Genomic DNA, 26,953 nt, shown 5'->3' with positions numbered 1-26,953 from the left:
AGTAATAACTCAAATACAGTAATAATATTTCTTATATGAGAATATTTGGGAGTACATAAAAAAATACTACATAAATGAACTCTAATTATATCAAATGATTCTAACAAGTAACCTTAATGACTTAAAACCCTTCACTAAAAAGGAGTTGCAAAAGTCGTCAAAGCTACAGTTAAACTATTTTGTGACCATTTCTTCAAATCAAACCATCATGTTTGCGTAAGTCAGCATAAATCCTAGGACTTTTAAGACTTCCACAAGGTTCACATTATGCCATTAATGCAATTATTAAAAAAACTAACAAATATTAAGATTTCTGTCTCCACAATGGTCTTCATATAATTTTGAAGCAAATAGAAAATTAAATCTTCCACACAAGCTCATTCAAACATAATATATCCAAACTAAAGTTGTCTTATGTCCATACAAGCTCCCTTAATTCTGCCTTCATGAATATATTAAAAACAGAATGCAAAAAATCACAATATTTTGTCACTGCAAGGTATTGCTATTCAAATTTTATGACAAAAATTATCATGTGCACTAGTGCAGATTGCTTCCTAACACAAGTAGTAGGATAGGAACAGAGGCATCTCACAGCATACATAAAAGTACATAATCTTATAATAGGTACATTGAGTACGAATGAACAAGAACAATAGCATGAAAAATTGAAGTGGAGATGCAACAAGCCAGAAAGTTCATTCAAATAGTTGAAGCATAAAGAGAACTTTTGACGTCCAAGGACTTAATAAAAATGGCTGGACCAGATTCTGATTCAACAAGAGAAAAAACAAAACACCTGACCCAGCTCATCCATGCTTCTCTTCTCTTTCCCGGTTCCATTGCTCAATCCTAGCTCTCCGTTCCTCGCTTCCTTCCCTTATCAGGCTCTTTGTACGTTTTGGACTTCCATGCCGCCGCCTTCCCCCATCTCTATCATGGCTTCCATGTCCATCACCACTCCTCTGCCCATTGTCCCGATGGTCACCACGGTCACGATAATCACCATGATCACGGGATCCCCTTTTATAATGTGGGCTTGGACTGTGACTGCGACTTCGACTTCTTCGTGTGTTGGGCCTCCTGTACCGCCCAAATAGTTTCCTCCGGAGCTCCCTACCAATCTGCTTCACATGCATGAAATTGCAGTATCCACCACGGTTGCAACTATTCTCCTCATACTGTCGGCATGTGGCTTCTCTAAAGTCTGTGACAGGAGAAAAGTCCACAATTATAGGGCGCCCCGAGTAAAACCTGCCCTGCAGGGCCCTCATAGCAGCAGATGCTTGGTCCTCTTCTCTATATTGAACATAGACATTCCCAATCATATGATCAGCAAGGTTGTCACAAACATTAAGGTTCTCAATCTCGCCAAACTTGCCGAGCTCCTCAAAGATGTCTTCATAGAAGTCCTCAAAGTGCTCTTGTATCTTCCGAGGGTCAATCGGCTGGCCCTGAGCATCGACACCTGGAGTGATCATGTCTGGGCGCTGATACATATTAGAGAGGAGAATGGTCGGTGATATCGTGGGACGGTTGTGGAGGCGGGAGCATCGATCCCCATGGCGACAAGCCCCAATCTTGAAGTAGAAGGGGCAGTTGACTCTGTCCTTTTCCGTGCCAAAGATCGAAGCCAAATGTTCAGCCATCAAATCCAAGATGTCTGAGAGCCCCTAAAACCTCCAGAAACCTTTGATGGTTGCAATAACATAGTCAATGATCGACCTTTTTTCCCAGAAAGAAAATAAATCTCACCTTTTGGTATGATACAAGTAAAACTTCAACTATGACAGAAGAATGCGAGCAAATAGTACTTTCCCATCGAAGCCGCCTCTTGGCAGTTCCCCACATTGCCGTTGTCTTTAGGAATTTGAAGATCTTGCTATTTCAACCGATCAAGTTGCTAAAATGACAAGCAAAAGTCGCTATATAGTTCAGAAAGAGATTCAAATCTCTCCGGAGCCAAAAACCCTAAGAGAACTGTTTCCTAGGGTGCCGAATAATTGGTGTGAGATCAAATAAAACCATCCAGCGTTTCCTTCCCTAATCGAACGATTTTGATCGCATGAATCGAAAACTTAACATAATTATAACGATGGACAACAAAAAAAACCCTAGGCCGAGTCGGTCAACAAATCAAAGACAAGCCTTAATACGAAAAATGAATTACAGAGCCATTTAAGGTTTAGGAGAATGCGACGTACCTCAACGTGCAAGGAGGACGAGCGGCCGGAGACCACAGGGGCGATCCCCAAAGCAAGGAGCAAGCGAGAGCAAGGGCTACGCTGCGTCGGGGCTTCGGGGTAGTGGGTGTCTCCCCGTCTGGATGATTATTTATATTGTGCGAACCGATTCGTGAGCTCGGTCCGTTCGAGTGGATTTGGGCTCGCGAGATCGTGAGTCGGTCCGTTCAAACCGGAGCTCGGACGCAAATTTAGCAGAGAGTGAGCTCGGTGTGTTCGAGTCGGTGCTCCGAACCAAAAGGCAGCCCGAATCGACCGGGCTGGGATTTGGTCTCATAAAATCCGAGGGTTCTCCTTTGGGTTCGACCGCGTCGAGTCGATCGAAACGATCGAGCTATTTGTTCATGGTTGAACGGCGAAAGTGCTATATACAGAAAACATAAGAAGGAGTGTCACAAGTAGTTATTTTTGGACTCGCGAGATCGTGAGTCGATCCGTTCAAACCGGAGCTCGGACGCAAAGGTAGCAGAGAGTGAGCTCGGTCCGTTCGAGTGGATTTGGGCTCACGAGATCGTGAGTCGGTCCGTTCAAACCGGAGCTCGGACGCAAAGGTAGCAGAGAGTGAGCTTGGTGTGTTCGAGTCGGTGCTCCGAACCAAAAGGCAGCCCAAATCGACCGGGCTGGGATTTGGTCTCATAAGATCCGAGGGTTCTCCTTTGGGTTCGACCGCGTCGAGTTGATCGAAACGATCGAACTATTTGTTCATGATTGAACGGTGAGAGTGCTACATACAAAAAACATAAGAAGGGGTGTCACAAGTAGTTATTTTTGGGCTCGCGAGATCGTGAGTCGGTCTGTTCAAACCGGAGCTCGGACGCAAAGGTAGCAGAGAGTGAGCTTGGTGTGTTCGAGTCGGTGCTCCGAACCAAAAGGCAGCCCAAATCGACCGGGTTGGGATTTGGTCTCATAAGATCCGAGGGTTCTCCTTTGGGTTCGACCGCGTCGAGTTGATCGAAACGATCGAACTATTTGTTCATGGTTGAACAGTGAGAGTGCTACATACAAAAAAAACATAAGAAGGGGTGTCACAAGTAGTTATTTTTGGGCTCGCGAGATCGTGAGTCGGTCCGTTCAAACCGGAGCTCGAACGCAAAGGTAGCAGAGAGTGAGCTCGGTGTGTTCGAGTCGGTGCTCCAAACCAAAAGGCAGCCCAAATCGATCGGGCCGGGATTTGGTCTCATAAGATCCGAGGGTTCTCCTTTGGGTTCGATCGCGTCGAGTTGATCGAATCGATCGAGTTATTTGTTCATGGTTGAACAACGAGAGTGCTACATATAGAAAATATAAGAAGGGGTGTCACAAGTAGTTATTTTTGTTCTCTTCTATTTTAGCCTATCCAAGATTAGAGACGCAATGGGTGTAGGATATAAATTTATGGTATGCATGGAGGGAATAATGTCCGGAAGAAAATTCCTGGCACTGTAGTACTTGTTTTTTTATCCATCGTCAATTTAACTTGAGATAATTGATTTAACATAGTTTATATTTTAAGTATTATCGAATATTTTAAGTATTGAGAACCTACGGGAGAGAAATTTTTTTTTTGAAGGTAAAAAAATATGTGACACTTTAGTTCGAGAATAAAAATATTTCTGTCTCATATTTTATTCCTAGAAAAGATTACATTGAAGTCTTGTTCAGACAAATCTGTCCAACAACCAATATAGTACATATATGCAAACATCTAAATCTCATAAATATTTGTTAGCTTGGTTTCAAATTCAAACATACATGAGAAGGTAGTTTTATATAGTGTCATTCTTATAACTATCGATTTAGTAAGAGAATATATATTTTTAGATATTATGTTGATGTGACATGTCCAACAAGCTTTTCATCATCTTTGATAGTTTATATGGTTTGTCTAGTAAATGTTGATTGGATTCTATATATTGAGTTAAAATTAGCTAAAAATAATGATCATATCATTTGCTTGAGCTTGTATATCGCTAAGAACAGTACCTCGATTATTGTCACCTATGATGAAAAATAACTAAATTATACTTTAATTATTTTACTATTATAGTTGGATGTATTATACACGAAGGAAACATTTTGGGATACATTAGATGTTTCAAATATTTCATCATAGGTGGACATCTCATATGAAAAAAATATGCATCGGGTAAAGTATTTTAGATGCTTCTTTATCCTTGTTGGACACATCATGCACAACAGAGATGTCTTGGGTTATGTTAGCCTATTTAGATTTTTTTTTGTTATTTTCATATGTATTATTCACAAAGGATACATGTTGGTTATATCAAGTGCTTTGAATGCTTTCCTATCATATATCATGTATAAAGGGGATGCTAGGGTTGTGTCGAGCTTTAAGATGTATTGGGTGTTTTTATTATTTTTCATGAACATATTATGTATAAATTAGACACTTATGATACGTCAGGTATTTCGAATGCTTTCTATCCTGAATAAAAACACCCAATACATCTTAAAGCACGACACATCTTAAACACAAATCAAATACTGTGAGATGCATTAGGTGCTATAAGTATATTAAGTTTTTGTATAAGCATACTATATCTTTTAACATAAGTGATGAAATGATACAGTGATAAAAATTTATAATATAAAGACCATATGTTCAAACTTAAATATGTGTAAAAGTCCTTTATATTTTTTAAAGGAGGTAAGAACTTAGGCTAAATCAGGCCTAGGTCAGTTTTGACTTAACTTGAGCTGATTCGTCTAGTCTTTCCTAATCTATATTAGTTAGACGTTTGAAATGAAATGATATGATATAGCGTTAGAAGTACATTAAGTTTTAGTATAAATATCTTATATTTTTAATATAAATGATGAAATGGTATGGTATTTTGGATAATTTCTTATCTTAGATGCATGTGCTATAAGTACATTAAGTTTTAAGTAAAAATAAGTGATGCAATTGTATGGTGATAGAGACCTATAATAAAATTAATTATCTATAATAGTGATTAAATCTATAAACAATTAGATATATGTAACATTTTGAGGGAGGTGAAGCTAACAAGCACCTCTTTTTGGCTTCTTGAGAGAGAAGCTATAACGATTGAGTCTCCGTCCCCTACTTTGAAAGTTTTGTCATCGTCGTCTACTTTGGAAGTTTTGTTTTCTCAACTAAGAGTTACCGTCGATCCCCCTCCTCTCACCTCTCATACTCCTTTGGGTAGTGATGCCATGTCTTAATCTAATTCTCATATAGGTTTAAATATTCCCAAGCCTTAGCTACTTCGTAAGAAGCTCATTCCTTATGGGCAAGTTTATTTCGGAAAGCTAAAGGTGTTGACGAATAGAGGCTAAATCATATCCTTGAATAGAAGTTGAGTAAGATCCAAAGGAGACCTAGCCTTCAAGTAGAGTTGGATTAGATTAGAATGAGGTCATCATTGCATACGAAGATTGGCAAACTAATCTATATGATAATTTTTTTAGAAAAATCACTTTTCTCTAGTCTCTTAGAACTGTTATTTAAAGTTGTATATGAGTTACCACATTGTAGATATGGTTGGATGCTTCATTTGCTTCTAATTCTATATAGTGGAGGAAATGAATAGGGTATTGGTCAGTGGTCCATGGTTTGTTAGGGGGCAGCTCCTTTCTCTCATTTTTTAGAAGTCTAACTTTTTATTATTATTGGAAGAAATCAGTTCTGTTCCCCCTTGGCTGCTAAGCCATAATTTTATTTCTTAGAATAAATTACTTATATGGTTGAAATTTTTTTTAAGATTGATCGAGTTATATTGATATGTTCTAGAGATAATTTTGTCCATATTTGTATCCTATTAGACCTGTTTCTCCGGGTGCTTAAAGGGATTTAGATCCAAGTGGGACAATTCTAATTCTTCCAATCTATTGATTCAAAAATTTCCTAATATATATATGGTAAGGTAGGTTACAAAACATCAATTTATGAGGAAATTATCTAGGAGTCCCCGTTGACTTCATCTCAAGAGGAGATTGGGGTGACCACCCTATACCAGAGGTAGAAGATGAATAATTATATGAACCTTGAGTCTAAATCCAAATGAGGTCCAAGGCTAAGATTGGGAGGCCTGGTCTAGTTAACCAGGGTAAGGAAAAAAGATTAAAGCTTTAATCTACACCCTCAATCTTGATTGGTTTAACGGGCCAAGGAGAGGAAGGGCTCAAGCTAGAAGTTCGTATAGCTTCATAGTATATTACTATGAGCATAATTAATATAATGAGACTATCTTGAAGAATTTAAGAGAATCCATAATAGAAAAAAAAGAGTGTTAGGATAATAAGATGTCGCATGTAAAAATAAAGCTTACAATGAAAAATCATGTATATAATATTAGAAGGAGAAAAATAAATCTTAAGGAAGACGAAGATGGAGGTAATTGTGGAAGAGAGGAAGAGGTGAGCTCAATAGAAGATAGAAAGAGTAACAAGGGTTAGAAGAGGAAGAACGAGGAGATTATCAATAGGATAAACATTAAAGAAAAATTAGAGACGAACATTATAAGAGACAAATAACGTGATATATGACAATAAGGGTGGAACAAGAAAGATTGTAAGTGGTGGGACTAATAAGAACGATAATAAGAGTGAAACAAGAGAGACGTAGTGGGACCAATAACAACTAAAAGAAGAATATAGCACAAGTATGTTGGAGTTGCATCACTTTGGTTTGGTTTACCAAAAGTTACAATTTGATGCACCAATTCAAAGGGATTTTGAAAATTTACCATACTTGGGATTTCCTAAAGTAATTTTTAAAACTAAGAGAAGCATTAGAGTAAAGTGAGAGGTGAACATCATAAAAGATAAATAATATAACATACTACAAGGATAGAGATTATAGATGGTGGGACCAATCGTGATAGCGATAGAGAGAGCGTGAAGCAAGCATAGTGAAGTTGCACTAGTTATAAAAGATTACTCAGTTCGATTAACCTAAAGTGATAATTCGATTCAAACCAACAACCTAACCTTGATTTGATGATTTTGAACGGAATTGGAATCAAAGCTATATGATTCAATTCTGGTTCTTAAAAATTAGAACCAAAATCAATGATTTCAAAAATGAATAATAACAAAAAATAGAAATATTAAGTTTAAAGTCTAATAATAACTTGAGTTTGAATTTTGATAGAACAATTTTTTGTTTTTTATAAACCGGAATTGATGATTCTAATTTTAAATTTGACAAAATCAAAATCGACAGCAACAAAACAATAGTGAGGACTACAATGGTTTTTTTTTAAATCAATCGAAACCAATGATTCTAATTTTTTATATTCTAATTTTAAATTTGATAGAATCATGGTCAATGAACCCCCTAAAAAGATAAATGTTTATTACCAGAATTTCCAGCTTTAAAAGGTGAAGGACTAAGTATTTAGTGAAGTAAATCTATTATGCATTTATAATATTATTAATTTTCCTAATTGGACCCATCTGATTTTACTTGAGAAAAGAGATGAAAAATTCCTGATTCTTTCTGATTCCTCAATATTAAAGTTCTTTAAGGTCACATAAGAATGCTTTAGAAAAGCTTCCACACAAACAAGCTAGTGAAAGTTACCATAAAATAAAATTTCCATGCTTAGTATAGTTGTAAGCATTCCTCAAAATGCAATACAATGCTTGAGAAAAGACGGAAATTTCCACAATACAAACAAACTAGTGAAAGCAAGAGCATTGCTCCAAATACAATACAATGCTCGAGAAAGGCCAATCCAATAGATGGAAAGGTTACACAAACAAATTAGTGAAAGCAAGTAGTAGTTATAAGCATTCCGCAAAACACAATAGAATGCTCGAGAAAAGCTAATCCATAATAGCCACATATTATGACGATTTAACTTGTTAGTTCTTAAACCAAAGCCACAGCAAGCAGTCAGAAGAAGCTCAGTAATATGCCTTGTTTACATCATCAAAGTATGGGTGTTCCATAGCTTTCTTTGCTGAAATCCGCTTTGAAGGCTCATACTGCAACATCTTCTGCAAATACAAAGTTCCAAAGACTGAATCAATCTAGACCAAGAAAATCAAATATCAAAGGAAAAAATAATTTTAAAAAAATAATAAACAAAGACAAAAGTAAAAAAAAGAATTAAACCATAAGATAGTCTCTTGTAAATTTTAATCGGCTTATTGTCTCAATGGCTATAATAAACAAAAGTGTCCGAGCATTTAGTACTTCCATATGCTTGAATTGTTCCCAAAGGCATGTTATCAAAGCACTTCGTACTGGGGGTCTCACTGGGTTGTGTATATTCGTGTGTATGAATTCATACCATTTTGGATTGAAATCTAAAAGTGTTTGATTTTAGGTCAATATCCGATACTAAATTATTTGCTTTGAATGATCCATACTGTCATATTTGTCTCTTGTAAAACAAAGACAATATGCTTCAAGATGTATATTTTAATGGGCTAATCATCATCTCAATTGTTAGAAACAAAAGAACACAAGCATCTAGGGCTTCAATATGCTTAAATTGTTCCAACAAACAAGTAAGCAAAGCACTTCAAAATAGGCATCTCACTGGGTTGTGTTTATTCGTATTCATGTCTAAATTCATACCATTTCAGATTGACATCTAAAGTGTTCCATCTAGTTCAATATCTAATAGCAAAATTATTTGCTTTGAATGATCCGTAGCGTGTCATATTCAGGTTTTTAAAAAAAGATAATTTCTGATGAACTATGCAAAGATAAGAATAAATTAAATATAAAAAACACAGTCGATATAGAAATCCTCTTACCGAGAGTAGATCCAATCCATTATCATCCAGATTAGGAACAGTAGATGACAAACTCTTGGGGCTCCACTGAGGATACTCGTGCCAATTAGGCAATTTGCTTACACCAGGCCAAATTACATCATTTGGTGTACCCAGTAACCTACATCACTAGCATAATCAGAGAAACTAACAGAGTAACCTACTTAGAAGGGACAATAAGAATAAAAGGAATTTATGGATTGAGAAGCACTTTACCTGAAAATATGAAGAAGCTGCTGCAGTTCAGAGTCGCCAGCAAAAATTGCTTGGGTTGTAATTAGTTCAGCTAAAAGTTCAAAGCCGAGGAAAAAACAGTCAAGGAAGCAAACTTCTTTTAAAATCATGGAAATGGATGTCATATCTAACTATATGAACCAAATTCCTAGCATATCTGAGGTGAGAAATACTTACCAAAAATACAGCCGATTGACCACATATCGATCGGTGTTGAATAGTGTGTGGCCCCAAGGAGAACCTCTGGAGCTCGATACCAAAGAGTCAGGATCTGAAGCAATCAGTTGTCGTTGAGCAAAGTGAACTAGAACATAAGCCGATAATCAAGAAAATAAGCTCAAAATTCAGACCTCATGAGTATATTTCTTGAGAGGAATAGTGAATGCTCTGCTAAGTCCAAGGTCTGCGATTTTTAACATCATAGTCTTTCGATCCATCAAGAGATTGTGAGGTTTCAGATCTCTACATACATGAAGAAAAGCAAGGAGTTGAAACTCTAACACATGTTCTGTCCGTATAACAATTTGACATTAGAAACAGAAGTATCAACCAGATTTTTACCTGTGCAGCACCCCACGCCCATGACAGAACGCAATTCCTTTACATAGTTGATACATCAGAATCTGTAGGACAAAGGATTAAGAAATACCTCCTGAGAGTGTCGGCCGAACAATCATTTTAGAACAAATTTCTATACTATACTCCAAACTCCGAGTAAAGCTTCTTAACAAAATTGTTTGCGCTATAGGTTCAACTTAGTGTGATCATTTTGGAACCTCAATAACTACCCTGCAACAATCTTTACTAAGCATATTTATATACCGATTCAACAATCTGTTTGCACACAAAACATATTTATATACCGATAGGATTAACATGTACAAGTTGGATTAGCAACACGGTCTGTAGGCGTCGTTACCTTCACAGTTTCGGGCGGAATCTGTTCATGGTTCTGACGGAAGCTTCTGATGTATTTCTTGAGATCGGTGTCCATGTACTCAAAGACGAGATACAGAATGGTTTGCCCGTCTTTGTTCTTATCTTGTTTGAGATCCAACAATCTGCAATCACAGGGAAGCCTATCAGAATAATTAAGAGATGGCGCGTCGAATGACAAGATTTCAAGGATTAGAATAACGTCAGATAGAAAGAAAAAGTAGGACGAGCAATAAAACAACGACCTAGAAACGTGCAAGGGAAATATGTGAATGATTCCTCTATTAGGGGAGCAAGATGAAGTAATGATTTGACTTCCCAAGAGGAATAACCTAGCGGGTAAAGAAACCCTAAAAGGAAGACGAGATGGAACCAAAGCCTAGCGGGTAGAGAAGAGAAAACAACCTGACGACGTGGGGGTCGACGGAGAGCATGCGGAGGAGGGAGACCTCGCGGAGGGTGGTGGGGGGGACGCCCTCGTCGTCCTCGGGCAGGCGGGTCTTCTTGAGGGCGACGATCTTGCCGGTGGCCTTCTCCCTGGCCTTGTACACCTTCCCGTACGTCCCTTCCCCAACCTTCTCCAGCTTCTCGTACGCGTCCATCGCCCGACTCGGCTGCTGCTGCCGCACCGTTGTCGCCATCCTCTCTCTCTCAGTCTGTCTCTCCGATTGTCGCTGTGTGGCTCGATCGAGCAAGGGAAGAAAGGAGGAGAAAAGATAGACTCTGAACGAAGGGTTGTGTTCTCTTTTGGGCAACAAGAGAAGGGGTTTACTTATAGATATCTCTTTTCTTTTTCTATTAATTGTTCTCTACCTTTTCTTGATGCTCGCTCGCCTGCCCGCCCCAACGGCTCGCGATATTTGAAATTCGAATTGGCGTGTGTAGCCCTGCCCTCATATGTTGTCACGTGAGGTGCGCGTGGGTCTTTAAAAGGGAAAAAAAAAGAAATTAATTTAACACGTTTCCCCAGTATTCTAATTTTTTTTAAAAGCTTTTGAAATGACTAACAAAGGCTCAAATAATATATATTTTTAATATTTAAAAGTTTAAAATTATATTATTTTTTATATTTCACTAAATTTAAGTGAATTTACAATCTCTTTGGTGAAAATCATTTGAATATTATCAGAGAATTTTAGAAAACCAGAGTTACATTTTTGTTTAAAAACAAATTATTAATTGAGAAACCAAATGATTTAATCCCTAAAATGACCAAGAAAACAAATTGTTACACTATATCTTTTTTGATAAATAAAATCAAGAAGCAAATTATTAAATGATAAACACAAGTAATATATTTTTTTATAATATTTATTCTTTATGGTATTTATGTGAATATAAAATTGGGATTGAGAGGAGGAGAAAGAAAGCGCTTACTTGATGGGTCTTTTTTTTTTTTTTTCCGTATTACTCATCCAAATAAATGTCCATTTCCCTTCACTCGTGTTCCTTCAAATTTTCGATGTTCATCAGCCGCTCCTTCATCCAACTCCTTTTCTTTTTATCATCTTCCCTTAATTAATATAATGAATTAAAATAATTTACAAATATTGATGCTTATAGTATTAGTTGAGTATATTTATTTTATTATATCATATGCTAATAATGTTTTTTTTATATAGGTTTAAAATCGAGCAAATTGCTTAGAAAAAGCACATGTTTGCATCTTTTTCTCGCACAATATTCTTATTTTCATTTTTTTTCTAGCATAAGACCTCTACTTTTCAAAATAATAAAACTACCATTAACCAATCTTTTGTCTTTTCCTCTTCTTCCTTCTTTCTCAAATTTAACCAACTCATTGTATTGAACCAAACTTGTTCAATCCAAAACTTAAACCGGTCTTAAATAAATAATAGTGAATAAAATTTGCATAAATGGTTGAAATTAGATGATTTAGAAAATACCTATCTTAAAGGGTTAAGAATAGAAAAGGTGACAATTTAGGCATTTGAAGTCATTCTATGTTTTTCAGAAAATTTAAAAATTTTGTGGAGAAAGAGTGGGGTGAGTTATACTATTTTTGAATAAAGGTATACTGTTTTTAAATAGGATTTCAAAAATAATATAACCTTATTTTAAAAAAATATAAGTTATGTCTTCAAAAATTCTTTGACACTTGAAACTTCATAAACCTCAAAATTCACTACTACCATCTTGCTCATGTGTCTTGTGAACCTCCAACTAAATGATTAAGAAGATGCCTTACCAGTAATCCTAGTGAGATACACCAGCAATGGATTATGGTAGTGTCACCTCCTTTTTCAAGAACTCCCACTCCACCTCCCTTAGCATCTGAATCCTCTCATCTAATGGTACAAAACCTGTTTGTGGACTAATTACTCTATAAGTACCTCATTTTTATATCATAAGTATACTGCCTCCCATGTCAGGCCCTTGAAGTTTTCCGGTGAGCAATACTCGGATAGGCATAAAGCGATATCTTTCCTGTTGCAAGGAATCGAATTTAGAGATGATGAGCTCCCGAGATTAATGATCAAGCAGAAACAGTCGATATAGATGACCAAAACATCTAGTGATGAAACATAGGAGGACATGATCATCATGTTTAATAGATTACATGTCCATAATTAGCTAAAATTTCCCAAATAAATGGAGGCAATATCACAGAAGCAATGTTTCAAGAATATATTTGATCCATAGCTAGAAGTCTTTTGGCATTACCTTGAATCTACAGATATATTGACTGCTACTATAGTGGATGAGAAAGCACATCATAACATTCTACCAAATAGTACAGTGGCATGTTATACCACTTGCTACCTTTCTTAAATTAATTCTTATCCAAGTCGAGGATGTGTGAAGGTCTCAGTTATCTGTCAAATCAGACTAGCTATTTGTCAATTCCTTCTGATAGTGGAAAATAAGACACAAGTAATTATGTTATTTAGAAAAAACAAGTTTTTTGATGGGAGACCTCAAATAAATTCATAAATTGAAGGGAAAGATATTTTTCTTAAAATAAACTAAATATAGAGGATATTACACCAATGAAAAAAGATCCTTTGGTTAGTATGAACTAGAAAGATTGGTACCAATAAAATGTTTTAGGAAAAAAAACTGAGAACAATCACTTAAAGTTTGAAATGTCAGAAAAAAACAATAATTTAGAGTGTATTGATTCAAGTCAGGAATACAGGAAACACATGTAAAAAACCCCCACTTAGACTCAAGTTTCAGTTGCTCTCAACTTGAACCATATCCAACTTTATTTAGAAAGGTCAATATATGCTCCAGATTCATGGGAAAAAGTGGCAACCCCATATAATCAACTCTTCCACTATATGTGTTTAGGGCGCAAAGATCACGCAAAATAAAAAGAAGCCCTGTGGTATAGAAGACGATGACAACAATAAGAAGAAGATCCCAACTACTGGGGACCGTCTATGTTAATCTTTTCCCACCATTAAGGTGCTAGAGGGCAGCATCACTAGTTAAAATAAGAACAATGGAGTCTCTTGTATACATGTGCTAACTAAAACCATTCAACTAAAATTCAGACATGCTTTGTCTTAACTGTGTGACTTACGGAGTTATCTGGTTGCATAATTCAGACATGCAGGCACTGATCTCCAGCTCTATACCCACAAGATCCTGCTGAAATAGGCTTTCTTTTTTTGCCCTTTTATTTGTTTGTATTATTTACTTTTTTTATTGCACGGTTGATCACTAGAAGTAAGGAATAAATATAATTGGTAGATCAATAACTTACTAATATTAAACAATTCAAGTTGTCAAGAAGATAATCAACTCCATGCATCAGTTGAATCTGACCTTGCGATTCAGGAGCTTGCCGAAGCTTTTCACCCATTTTTGCCAGCCTGCATGACCTTTCCTTAGGTGCTTCACAGAGCTCTCCACAATCATAAGAAGATATCTAGCTGGCAAACACCTCTGAGAGCTTATCTTGTAGAACAGGTTTACATTCAGCACTGCAGAATTTACATGATTTCATGCTTAGACAGCATGGCATATTTCAGAATTTAGTGATCAAACCCAATTACTGAGCATAGAAATCCATGTGAGCCAATTATTACTGGAAACATCTTACATTACTGCTAATCTAAGTTCACTGAGATATAACAGATGAAGTTGCTCAAGTGAAACTTATAAATTGATGAAATATGCAGTCTTATCATAACCTCAAATATAAACTATCGAAGATGTTATACATTACCTGGCTAAAGTAGAGTGCAGAGGATAAGACAACAAATTCACTAGAGCCTTGTCTGTATGTTACCAAATCAATTCCATCCTTCAATAGTTCAGCTGCATCCTGCACATCAATATGTCTATCCAGTATCAGCTAACTCTCTGTTCAACACCCTTTTCCATTGTAGGAGAAGGAGAAGCTGAGAAGATTGACATGAATAAAATTAACCAATTCATACAGCATACATGAACAATCAGATAAACTATCTATAACCACCAAAACCATTCAACAATGTTTTATGGTGATACTTCATGAATATAAACAAGTATTAGGCTAGTAAAGTGTTATCTTGGCTTCAGAATCAGACGTTACACCTTAATTGTGGTAATACGCCCATGAACAGTAAATTACCTTATCTGAAAAATCTTAAACTTCACAAAAAATCCTAAAATGTCTAACCATCCAGTGGTCCGTTCCTACTATCTATTAAAATAAAGTGCATAAATTTCATAGATTACTCAAACAGGCCCCATCTTCTTTTTCTTATATTGAAATTATGACAATGCAGAAATTACTTAAACAGGGAATCATCTCACAATAACTTATAGTTGCATTTCTTGACATTGATCTGGTCCAACAAATTTAAGTTTCAACTAACAATTAGTCAGCAGTATATGCCAAGTCCAAAATTGGTTTAAGCATCATTCTGAGTAATATATATGGCTTGAAGCAAAAGTCCTCACTTTTAAGAGAAGCAGCCAAGTACTGAATTGCCACTGTACCAATGCAACCAATCCTATTCACACATTTTATGGTTCTCACACATCTAGGTGTTGTAAGAATATTTGAAATATTAGAAAATATGTCATCTCAAATGCTGAGATGTGAAAGAAGAAAATTTTCTAGTTAATGCATTGACTTCAGAGTCATAACATCCAATAAAATGCCAAAAATGCAAACACCTTTACAAATTCACTATCAGATTGTAGGAGAATGACTGTGGACTTCCATCTATCCCCAAAAATCTTGATCAACCCTTATGAAGGAAGAGATCTTAAATGTTGACCATTCATCCACCTAAATGGGTAGAAGACCATGTTAGCACAAAGTAAGCTCTATTAAGAGAGTTACGTTACAAGAAAATCCCTAAAATCTGGAGAATCTCAATTACAAGAAAAACCCTAGACGAAGTGACTATCAAAAAATCGACATGCTAATTTAATCATACTTAGCCTTCTCATTAACATTTCGACAGAAAGAATTTGCTTTCTCCTAACTTTATTTTGGCAGCTTGTTAGTTCATCGTCTCAGTTCATGAACTAATCATCACTAAATTCAAATAGTTCAACACGGACCTCAAGGCACTTACATGCCACTCGAAAATGGCATCTAAGAAGTGCAAACATATTGGAGCGCACCAAAAATTCAACCTTTACGAGATCTGGAATCGAATTCTCATTTCTTCTCTTTCCAGTGGCCCTTTTCAAGGCATTGAAATCGCATACGCATAACATAAAACCCGGAATGCCCATAACAAACGACCGAAGAGGGAGAGGGAGAGGGACGGAGATGTTAACCTGGCAAACAGGTAGTTGAATAGCGCCGTCCTCGCGCCTCCGACGTGCAGATTCCCGGTCAGCGACGGAGCGAAACGGACGCGCACCTCGCCCTCCTGGAGACCAGTGGCGGAGGAAGCCGACACGGAGAGATTTCTCCGGTGAATCGAGAGGTAGCCCTGGACGGGAGAAGGGAGGATGGAGCTCGGGAAACACCCAAATCCGAATCCATGGCGACCCCACGACTAGACTCGCCATTTCGTCGATTCTACTACCGACACTGCCTGATTCGAAAGCCTTCTATGATTCAAACGCCCTGTCGCGGCGGGCGCAGGAAAACGATATGCGACTCTTCTTTTGTAACTTTTATCAGAGTCTGATGGCTTTTTGACCATGGATCGAGATCAGACGGACATGATTGGGGATCCGAATAAATTCTTCTTCTCGCTTCCCCCTTTGTTGTTTTCTATTAATTTATATTTTTGTAAATGAAATTAAAATGCATAAATTGCTTTCCTCACAAATCAATTGGTCACAACATCAAAATTAGACATCATGAAATATATATATATATATATAATATATATATTTATATTATCGATGTCAATAATATCTATACATGCATTGACCCATAAGTTGGACGACTTTTGTCAATAGTATTTTCACCATCGAAAATAACGATTAATGAAATAATATGATACGCTGATGGATGGTAAGGATTCATAATAACTATCCCAAAATCTTTTACAATCATATCTTTAATTCCTTAATTCATTATTCAATAAATTTCTAATAAAAGTTGGAGGTTTATCAAAATAAAAAATCTAATTACTACTATACTAATCCAAACAATTTAATTAATAATTTTTGACTTCCGAATATCAATTAATTTCTTAGAACGTGCTCTATTATTCCATAAAGTTATTGTTTCCTCGGATTTTTTTATAGACCTTTTGTGATTAAAGTTTGGTCGAGAAACAAGTTGGCTCGTTGACTAAGTCTGTGTCGTTGACACAAAAGTTTCAAACCTTCCAGTGATATGAGAAAAAGAATAGAATGAATCCATGGACCCAACTTAGTTGGAGCTCTAATTCTTTGGAGCAGATGACAAACAGCTTCGTTGTCTTGAATGCACCATTACCACACACACACATCCAACACATGAAATTGTCAAGGAGGATTCAGATCGGCAAAAAAGAAGGGAAAAATATGTCAACTTGTGCTCTTATCCCTACTTGGGAATAGATCCTTCAGCGGAACCAAACAAGATAAGTCGGCAGCATTATCAACATCATCGGTACAATCTCTCTTCCTTTCTATGGAGTTATCCGTACAGCTGCGGGTGTCGTCGACATCATCGCTGCTGTACTGACTGCAAACCATCCTCGTTTGGCAGTCCAGCGTTCCTTCCCGGTACACGACGATTCCTTCCTCATCCATCTCGCAGTCCTTCATGGGGCGATAAGCTTTCTCAAACACCCGGTCATGCACTCTCGTTAGCGACATCGTCCTGCACCACCACAAGAAACTCTATTACGGTAGTTTACATGATGGGAGATCACTGGAACTCATGGAAACTCTATTCGTACTGTATCGCAGAGAATTCTCTAAAGAAGAAAGATATCATAAGCTCTCCATTTGGAGCAATGAAACTAACTACAAGGTTGGAGATGGGAACATGATCGAGATGTTGTAAGGAGACGGGGAGTTGGACCACTCAAATCCTTGTGTTGTGTATTTGCAAAGGTAAATGTAGAAGAAGGAACAGAAACCCAACGGTGGCATTGGTGGCAATACTGTGAATAAAAGGAAGGGTGGTGGGCCAGGCAGTGCATGTATCACTCACCTGACGTGGAAGAGGTCGGGGACGAAGGTGGGGTCGAGGTAGAACTCGAGGGCCAGAAGGAAAGCCTTATACGCCATCAGGTGGAGGCCGTCGATCCGAGGGTACGGCAGCCGCGGCCGGGGCGGCGCCACCAGACTCCTCCTCCCTCTCCCTCTCCGTCTCCCTCTCTCTCTCCCTCGGTACGCCGCCTCCGACCGGGACGCGTACTCCCTCCACGCCAACGGCGTCTGCTGCGCCCCCTGGGGCGACGACGGAGGAGCCGCCGCCACGGGGAGCGGGACGAAGCCGGCGGAGGCCATGATGGGCTCCAGCTCGTCGTGGGTGATGATGGGCCGGAACGTCGTGGTGTGCCACAGCGCCAGCTTCTTCGCCACCATCTCCTCTATCTTGAGCGGCTTCATATATCGTATCTTCCTCCGCCGTAAAGAGGTCTCGGCAGGTGGAAGGGAGAGGGGAGAGTGGGTACGGAAATAAAGAACCAAGGGGGGATAGAATAGGAAGAAACACGCGGAGAGAACGAGAGAGAGAGAGAGAGAGGGCGCCTTCTCATCACGTCACAGGAGTTGCCTTTTGAGGCCGACGACACGTTACGTTACGCAGGCGGAATGGGACATGCCGTTTTGACGATCGCCTTGCGATTTGCGTTCCCATCGTTTCACAAATGGGCCGGGCCTAATATACTGTACCAATATTATTATTGTCTGCATCTCCATCTCTCTACCAATTGACTCCTTTCCCTCACTGGGTGATAGAAAGAAATGTGACCTAATAGATTAGGTGAGTTACGGCAGTCAATCTCAAATAAAAAAAAAGATTGGGCAAATTTTCAAACCAAATTTACATTTTGATTTTTTTCCTTTTTGTATTTACTTTCGGAGCAACTTTTTTTTTTTAAATAACAAAAGTACCATCGTTCATTGCTGACAAGTTATGAAATCCAGTTGGGTTGACCGGTTCTTCGGTCAAACCAATCCAATGCTGGCCTGAATTGGCCATATTATATTTTTTACTGAATCAAAATGATGTATTCCTATTCAAAAATACTATGTATACTATTTATGAGCGTTAGAAATACGATCGAAATTAAATTAGAACCCAACTAGTTATGAAGGTTATCAATAATTTCAGTCAGAGAATACTCTAAATCAAATTAAACTTGTTTTAATATAAAAAATTATAAGTCCGACGGAGTTCATTATCTTATGCCCTTAACCGATTCAAACTTTGATATCATTAATTTCATAAATATTATGTCGATTCAATTATAATTTTAAATTATTTAAATTATGAATTGACTAACCAAATCAATTAATTGTCTTTGAACTAGTTTAGTTAGGTAAGTCTGAATTAATTCCGATTGAAGTCTATCTTATTTTAATCAAATTGAAGCCGCCTTTCGTGGTTGGATTCCTATCTATTCGAACGCCGCACTATTCTTAACACGGGTAATTTGGTTGAGGAACCAACTCGATCTAGTTGGGTTTTCCATTGGAACCAACATTATCAATTAAAATAATATTGTTATTTGAAAAAATATGAGCTCTTTGTAAGTAATGTGGAAAAAGAGATCTGATAAAAAGACCTAAAAATGTGAGATTTTTTAAGAAAATCGTCCCAAAGAACATTTTTTTATGTCTTCGAATAAAGAAGAAGCTAACTTGATGAAGGGTGATCTCAGCACGCATATATTTGACCATGCTTTTGAGCATATCTTTGTTTAGTCCACTGTAAGCCATGGATTTGGATCGCAATCTAATCGTAGGTTTAGCCTCCAACTTTTACTGCAAGAAGCTTTGTCAACGCAAAGCAAGCATGCTTTTTCCAACCTTTTCAACACAAATCCAAGCGAGACTTCAATCCATCATTTGTCAGTCAAACAAGAAGAATTGGCAAAACCAAAATAATGAGAAGGAAGATGAGCGCCATTTGAAAGACCTTAAAAGAAATTATTTTTAAGCGAATCCCAAGTCAATACATATATATATAAATCCCTCGTCACTCCCTAGAAATACATGGCCCAATGTGTGTTTGTATGGATCTTTGTGCTGTCAACTGACAGCAACCAATGAGCAGTCAATTCTGGGAGGGAAAGGGTGGGTGGTAACCTTCACTTACTGCTTAAAACCATAGTTTAGTATGTGCACACTTTGAGGATGTCAGAACACCAGCTGTTGGTGCAGCCAAAGGCCAAGTTCTTGTGGTTGGATAGAACAGATCGTTGCCGACGCCAAGTATATTTATTATGAAGGGAAAAGGTTTGGTTCTCCCAGACCGACTTCCGATTCCAAACCCTACTGAAGACGACGCCGATGTTTGGCAGGCTCTAAGAATCAATGAGAAAGTACACATGACGCAGCTTCTTCTATTTGCGATCGAGATAATGGTAGTCAAAGACACTACATTTCTCTGCCGGTTCTCTCACGCATTGTTACGAACACCCGATGAATTTGGTGTACTTGGTCTTGAGAACATTGGAGACGAACAGCTTCGGATGGTGGCTGTCCGATAAGAGGTGGCGGTGGACGAGATTTGACCTTTGGCTTTTGGTATCAACCATCAAAATGTTATGGAAGTAAAAGAAGAATAACATCAATCGTAACACCACCAATTAGTCTTATATTCAAAGTGAACAAGATTAATATTGACTTATAAGAGTCTGATGAGTGTATTACTAGCAACTTCAGCTTAAACATTTTGATCAGTGATTTGAACCAAACGAAATTGATAGATCAATTAGCCCATCAAATTCGAGTCATGACAATGACACCCATATGGATATGGATTATCAGAAGCAAAAAAGATAATTCTAGTGTGAGAATGTATATAAATGAGATTTTTTTCTTTACCTCGTAAATTCTTTGTTAACCAAGTTCCCTTGAGTTAACTAAACCCAAGCCAAATCTCCTTCCACACTCTCTCAAATAAACCATGAATATTATTTTCATCTTTTAACTCACCTTCTAATAAAAAATGCTATAAGCATCGAAGTATTTTTTTTATTACATTATTTTTATTCTTGAATTTTTTAAAATATTTATCACCTTAACATATCGGACCATAGCTGATTATTATAGATCCCCTTTTCGGTTATGGGAACTATTATATATATATATATATATATATATATATATATATATATATATATATATATATATATATTATATGATCTTAGTGCATGCTTATATTGATGCAAATCTAAAAAACTACTTCGATGATAAATAGAAAAGAATAATGATGTATGTATCAGAAAAGAAGCATGAGCTGGACATTAATATGAACCAGAATATACTACAATGACTACAAATTTGTTCTTTTTTCTGAGGTACCCTAATTAGCTCAAGGTTCACTGTGCCCCTCATCACCTTCCTCTTCACCACTTGGTGAACTCATTAGTGGGTCGGTGATGGTGTCATCAAATGAGTCATCTTGATGGTGGACCTCCTGAGGAAGTTGCAAAGATGGTTGCTCCGAAGCCATAGAATTCCCTACCCCCATAAAGTCGATGACAGGAGGAAGCTGGCCGGCCTTCCGATATGGCTCCCAAAAGGCGTGGTTAGGGGTGAGCGGTATCATGTCGATGCCATGGTCGCCATGATGATCTCGGGGAGTCTGCTTGCTCGAGTCGTGGCTCCTCTGCTCTCTCGCAATGAGTGCTTCATGTTGTAACCGCAACAACTCCATGTTTCGACAGTGGATAGTAGTGTGAACTCTTAGAGACTCGGGCGTTGCAAAAGTCCTCCTGCAGAGCGTGCAGGTGTTTGGCATAAACGTGGGTTCTTGGCGAAAGCCTCGCGTCGTACCATTGGAACAACCAAGGGACGAGCCTCCACCTCCATTCATGGCGAAAGAAAGAGATCAATGTTGAGGGTAGGATACATAAAAAGGATTATATAGAGTAGCTTGGAACAAAGTTCTCTTCTCGATTTGGCAATGCTGCTACTACTACACTGTATTCCTAACAGGTTATATAATTTCCATATAATGACCTAAAACATAAATGGTGCATTAAATAATAAATTTAAATTTAAATTCTCTTGTATGTAAAGAAATATACAACAATCAAGTGTTGCATTGGATAAGGATTTCATGACATTGAATATGACCTTTCATGAACTTATGATTAGGTGTTTGACATTGAATATGCCCTTTCACGAGGTATCTATTGGTTTCTATAAATAATGGGGATTCATGGTATATAGTGTGCGGGGGAGAAATTGTATTGAGTGAGAACTTCATCTTTGCCAAAAATAATAATAATAATAATAATAATAATAATAAAGAAAATTATAGATCTTTGTTTATCTCCTACAACAAAAGTCCCATTGATATGCCACATTCTGATACCACCCCCGCGGCAACATTTGATAGCCATGTCAACGCTAACGTGTAGCCTTAGGGCCACGGTGTATTATACCGACATGATACCTCGAACTTGGATGAGACAATCGTTTGCTCCTGTCTGAGGTTGTACAAGATGATGCCACATAGTATAGAGCCGCTCTCTCCGCCGAGGCGTTTTTTAACCTCGCCCACCAAGTCCAAGCATTAACGGGGATTATGCAAACTACCATCCCCATCGCTCCCTAGCTTGCCCAGCCGGCGACATTGCCCTAACCGTCATCGCCACGGGACCAACCGACCCTTGTCACCTTGCCACAGGAGCCTTCTTTAATCGGCCAACAACCCAGAGTTGTGGATGGCAATCCACCGACTGAAGAGTAGTCGGGAGGCCTAAGGCCGATGCTAGAGCATAGTGCCCTTGGTCCCCGACGCATTACCCTGAGTAGCCTCAAGCCTGATACCTTATCATCCGACTTAGTGGATTCTCTCCGGGCTCAATTACGCTCAGTGAATCGATACTTGGACTAGGTCCAATGAGAGTTCCACAAATCAAAGAAGGAGCTCGGGGAGGCCTCCTTCGTAGGGTCTCCCTTCGTACAGGAGATCCAAGACAAATAAATACCCCTCAACTTTCGCCTCCCCACACTCGAGGCTTATGAAGATAGCTCTAACCTGACAAAGCATATCATTGCCTTCCGAGCTCAGATGGCCCTATATGGCACCTTCGATGCCCTAATATGTCGGACATTCCCCACTACTCTTTAAGGCCCAGCTCGAATGTGGCACAGCCAACCTCGGTTTCATCTTTTGACTAACTCGCAAAGGAGTTCGAGCTTAATTTCTTGGCCAGCGCATAACCCAAATTTTCCGTAGCCATGCTCCTCAATCTAAGCTAGAAGGACGACGAACCCCTCTCTCACTTCATCGCTCGCTTCATTACCGAGATTTGAGGAGTCCCCGATGCCCACCCTTCGCTAATCATGCAGGCATTCCTGATGGGCCTACGATATTACTACTTGGAATGGTGGTAGTACCCAAGTACTATTGATTTTAGGTATTTTTTCCTAATTTACTTCGTATTTTTGGATCCTTTTGAGGAAATAAATATCCCATTTCAAGCATAGTTGAGAGGCATCTATCTTAAACTTTTATATTGTTAAAAAAAAATTTTAAGAGCTTTACTCGAGTTTTTTTCATCTTCACGAGTTTCTAGTTGAGTTACTTAGTATACTATGTGTGAGATTCTTGTAAAATTGAGTATCAAATGTAATATTTTTTTCCTAGGTCTTAAAGAATGAGAAAGACGATAGTCTCAAATTTTAAACAATCAAGAGTGTTACTCTATCATACATCCTTTTATGTTTAATAACATATATTACACTTATAGGAAAACATGAATATAATTCTTTATCTTTCATAGATTGTGATTTATATTATATTATTGAATTTGGTTTTAAAAAATCCATAAAACCTATGGATGAATGAGATGATCCTAAAAAATAAATATTTTATTTAATTGTTAAAACTAAAAATATTTTATATTATGCTTTTGGTTGAAATGAATTTGATTAGGTTTCTAAATGTACAACTACTTTTGATATTTCACATACTTTAAAAATCATTTATGAAAGCGCAAGTTTACTTGAGTATCATTTTAAATATTTTATAATAATACCAAAAGAATTCATTGGTGATATGTTTATCTTTATATATATATATATATATATATATATATATATATATATATATATATATAGTAAATAACCGAAATTGTAGTTTTCAGAAACACACTTAAAATCAGTCAAAACAAATAGAAACTAAAAAAAGAGCCAAATCTAAAAAAATAAATAAATATTTTGAGTTGAGAAATTAAATCTGCAACATCTAAAAATATAAATAAATCTCTCTCTTCCCTAGCCCTAAAGATTCATCTTGAGAAGTGTCATATTAGGAAGAGACCTCTGATCACATGTGCCATTAAAGAATATGTAATACAGAAGGAAAGTCGAAGAGAGAACAATAGTTAAAGAGGCAAAGAACACTTTTAAGTTTTTCCTCCGTCACATTCCATCATTAAGTCTCAAAACTAGAGGATGAATTCTATCACAAAGCCATCTAGACCACCTTGTAGACACAAGATTCATTCAAATCTTTTGTGAAGTCCATGGAGCGATATAATCTACAAGGGATCCTAAATAGTCCACCAAGATGTGAGGAAGATACACACAACAAAAATTAAGCATGCAATTTTATCTACTACAAATCAAATGTTTGGTCCTTCATCCAACAAACAAATATAAAAATAACTTAATACCACCATGATATCTGAGTTCTAATTGATACTGATTAGTCAACTGGCGAACTTGAACGACCCATCAAACCTACAATTCTCTCTCAAGATATCACACAAACTAGTCTCTTCTCGAGACAGCACATGGCCTTATAGTAGAAAAGCATTTCAAGTTATTACCTCCACGAGCTTGATGGTTGGCTTGTCAACTTGGGCAAAGAAATTTCGGCTCTCGATGTGTTTCATTCAAGCAAGCAAACCCTAATTTGAACACATCAAAATTCTAGTCATGGTTAACCATTGAATGAATCTTTTTGTATACATCGGCGACACCTTTATATGTAATTTTGAAACTTTAGTCATCTTTCTTGGAGACTGACATCATTTAGGGTGTCTCATAATCTTGGGAGCACGAGGGTTGGTAAAATAAGCTCAGCATCTTCTGTTCCATCTCAAACATTGTTGTTATGGTTGATATTAGGAAGAGATCGAAAACAATATCTTATTATCCTTTTCCACGTCAGACATATAATACGCAAAGAGATTAAAGGCCTTTTGCATGATCACAGTATAGAATAAGATAGCATTTTGAAGTTGAAAAAGCATAGGTGTATAATTATAATTTTCACAAACGTTATATATTTTTACATTTAAATTTTTATGCAAGTACATGTTAGAAGAATATTAGTTAGTATACATGTAGTTACTGCTCGTGTATCTCTCTAATTAACCATGGTTATTGAAGATATTAAAAGAAAAGGAGAGAAGAAGAAAGAGAAGAATGTCCAAATCCATGCTATCTCTCTAAATTCTCACCGAGGAATGAAATATGTCAAATATTTTAATTAGATGAACAAAAAGTTGGATAGTAGAAGATTAAAACATAACACTAATGGATCATATTCTACATATTAATTTAATCGATTTAGGAGATTTTTTCTTCATAATTCTGATGAACAATATATGACTCAAAGCTTCGGAGTATGTGCACCCGATATAAAAGTGTAAAATGTATATAGAGAAAAAAGAAAACATGATAGCGAATTATATAGGAATATTTATATCCACATGTTGGTGGGCACTTTTATGATTGACTTGCTTAAATAATTAGATTTTTTTTACTAAAAAAAAGAAATGCCCATTGTTGATGGTGATGCACATCCACAGTGCTGCTTGTGACTAACTTAAATGACTGATAAACTACTAGTTAGCTTAGCTTGTAAGATACTCTCAGATCATCACAAGTTTCTAAGATCAAATCTTACCTTCACAATTTACCTTTGTAGAACAAAAAACAAAAGGAAATTTCTTGAACATCGATATCTGTACAGGGACACCAAACGGCCCAACTGGTCTTTGATCGATAGGAAGAAATCAATTTCGAATTTTCTTAACCACAAGAAATCATGAAATGATTGTAATGCCAACGTGTGGGTCATCCATCTGCTGACAAAAAGTTGATGGAGAAATGGCGGCGAGAACAGAAATATTAGGAGTGAGTCAACTGCAATGTATGATTATATTATTGAATGTGATGGTGATTTCTAACCTCATGCTGTCAAGTACATAATACATTATAAAAGACAAAGGAAAGAAGTCTAATGGCGATCGGATGTTTCCCATGCAAAGAGAACAGTTCTGAGACATCCGAGTATAACTATCCATAAAGGACTCCAAAGAGCCCAATCATGTCACATGTTGCCGATGGAAGCTCATGCACTCCATTTTATTTTATTTTTGTTTGTTTTTAACTATTTATTTATTTTTGCTTGTTCTATTCATTTGTTTATGGTTTGCATCCTTGATCAATTTATTTATTTCTTGTTCGATACCATGAGAAATAGTTTTAATTAGACTGAGTAAATGTCTTCATGGTGTTGTATGATTTAGACATATCTTGGCTTTGTCAATAGACAAAGTGAATCATCTTTATTTGTGTGATCTCGGTTTATTCATTCTATAGTTTGTCTCACATTTGTTTAACATTTTTTCTTTTTGAGTATGTCCTTATTGGACTGTACAAAATTATGAAACGATTAAATTTTATGAACCGTAATATGGCACAGATATCATATAACATAGACAAAAAAAGTTTAAATCTATGATAAAAAAACCTTATAGATTCCAAGATGTTTAGTTTTTTCCCATATGTTTGAGGGATTGTTCGTGGAAAAGTCTTGAAAGCTATTTAAAAATGAAACAAAGGGAAGAAGCTTTCCTCCATCTCTTCGACTAACGTTGTCAAGTATTTTTGGCTTCCGTAATATGAACCAAATCAATCAAAACTCAAGATATTTGGAAGATAAGGTGGATTTAGACTCTGCTATCTCAAAGTCTTTGTGTGAGGGAGGTATAGAAAAAATACACTTACTTTGAATACTTATATGTGTTTCTATGGTAAATTAAAATTTTCCTTCATCATTTATATATTCTCTATGTGAGAGAATTTATGTATTAAAAATATCCTTCATCATTTATGTGAGAGAATATATAAGAGAATGAAGGGTTGAATTAACTCAAAAAGAGTTTTTTTTTTATACTTTATCATTTTTATATAATAAAAGAGTTGGATTATTTTTC

General features: G+C 36.9%; 3 protein-coding genes and 1 pseudogene across 5 annotated transcripts; all 4 read right to left on the bottom strand.

The window, feature by feature from the left end:
* Positions 1-599: 599 nt before the first annotated feature.
* Positions 600-2,336, bottom strand: LOC103971024 (splicing factor U2af small subunit B). Of its 3 annotated transcripts, none has more exons than XM_018820067.2 (3): positions 2,205-2,323; positions 1,756-1,903; positions 600-1,690 (listed from the first exon to the last, which is right to left on the bottom strand). In XM_018820067.2, the coding sequence occupies exon 3, from the start codon at positions 1,647-1,649 to the stop codon at positions 810-812; it is 840 nt and encodes a 279-aa protein (XP_018675612.2). In that variant the 5' UTR covers positions 1,650-1,690; positions 1,756-1,903; positions 2,205-2,323; the 3' UTR covers positions 600-809. The 3 variants fall into 3 exon arrangements, with proteins under 3 accessions (XP_018675612.2, XP_009383227.2, XP_009383225.2); XM_009384952.3 differs by having other exon boundaries at positions 1,815-1,903; XM_009384950.3 differs by lacking the exon at positions 1,756-1,903 and having other exon boundaries at positions 2,205-2,336.
* Positions 2,337-7,787: 5,451 nt separating this feature from the next.
* LOC103971023 (cyclin-dependent kinase B2-1) lies at positions 7,788-10,909 on the bottom strand. The gene is made up of 8 exons (XM_009384947.3): positions 10,572-10,909; positions 10,150-10,291; positions 9,792-9,853; positions 9,581-9,692; positions 9,408-9,501; positions 9,213-9,282; positions 8,979-9,117; positions 7,788-8,210 (listed from the first exon to the last, which is right to left on the bottom strand). Exons 1-8 carry the CDS (start codon positions 10,805-10,807, stop codon positions 8,118-8,120), a joined length of 948 nt encoding a protein of 315 aa, XP_009383222.2. The 5' UTR covers positions 10,808-10,909; the 3' UTR covers positions 7,788-8,117.
* Positions 10,910-12,181: 1,272 nt separating this feature from the next.
* Positions 12,182-16,154, bottom strand: LOC103971021 (glutamate--tRNA ligase, chloroplastic/mitochondrial-like; annotated as a pseudogene).
* An 821-nt stretch (positions 16,155-16,975) lies between these two features.
* Positions 16,976-18,278, bottom strand: LOC135582708 (uncharacterized). Its single transcript, XM_065189969.1, has 2 exons — positions 17,743-18,278; positions 16,976-17,406 (listed from the first exon to the last, which is right to left on the bottom strand). Exons 1-2 carry the CDS (start codon positions 18,141-18,143, stop codon positions 17,109-17,111), a joined length of 699 nt encoding a protein of 232 aa, XP_065046041.1. The 5' UTR covers positions 18,144-18,278; the 3' UTR covers positions 16,976-17,108.
* Positions 18,279-26,953: the final 8,675 nt, after the last annotated feature.

The sequence above is a fragment of the Musa acuminata genome, chromosome BXJ1-6, assembly GCF_036884655.1.
Source record: "Musa acuminata AAA Group cultivar baxijiao chromosome BXJ1-6, Cavendish_Baxijiao_AAA, whole genome shotgun sequence".
NCBI classification, from domain to species: Eukaryota; Viridiplantae; Streptophyta; class Magnoliopsida; order Zingiberales; family Musaceae; genus Musa; species Musa acuminata.
This window is presented reverse-complemented; position numbering and strand designations above follow the sequence as displayed.

What these genes read in the sequence shown, in the direction of transcription:
- LOC103971023 (XM_009384947.3), bottom strand. Translation starts at nt 10,807, where the DNA reads ATGGCGACAACGGTGCGGCAGCAGCAGCCGAGTCGGGCGATGGACGCG. An exon ending in GGGCGTGGGGTGCTGCACAG is followed by an intron (nt 9,693 to 9,791) that starts GTAAAAATCTGG and finishes TCATGTATGTAG; the next exon opens with AGATCTGAAACCTCACAATC. An exon ending in ATGGATTGGATCTACTCTCG is followed by an intron (nt 8,211 to 8,978) that starts GTAAGAGGATTT and finishes TTGTATTTGCAG; the next exon opens with AAGATGTTGCAGTATGAGCC.
- LOC103971024 (XM_009384950.3), bottom strand. Translation starts at nt 1,649, where the DNA reads ATGGCTGAACATTTGGCTTCGATCTTTGGCACGGAAAAGGACAGAGTC.
- LOC135582708 (XM_065189969.1), bottom strand. Translation starts at nt 18,143, where the DNA reads ATGAAGCCGCTCAAGATAGAGGAGATGGTGGCGAAGAAGCTGGCGCTG. An exon ending in CCCGACCTCTTCCACGTCAG is followed by an intron (nt 17,407 to 17,742) that starts GTGAGTGATACA and finishes GTGGTGGTGCAG; the next exon opens with GACGATGTCGCTAACGAGAG.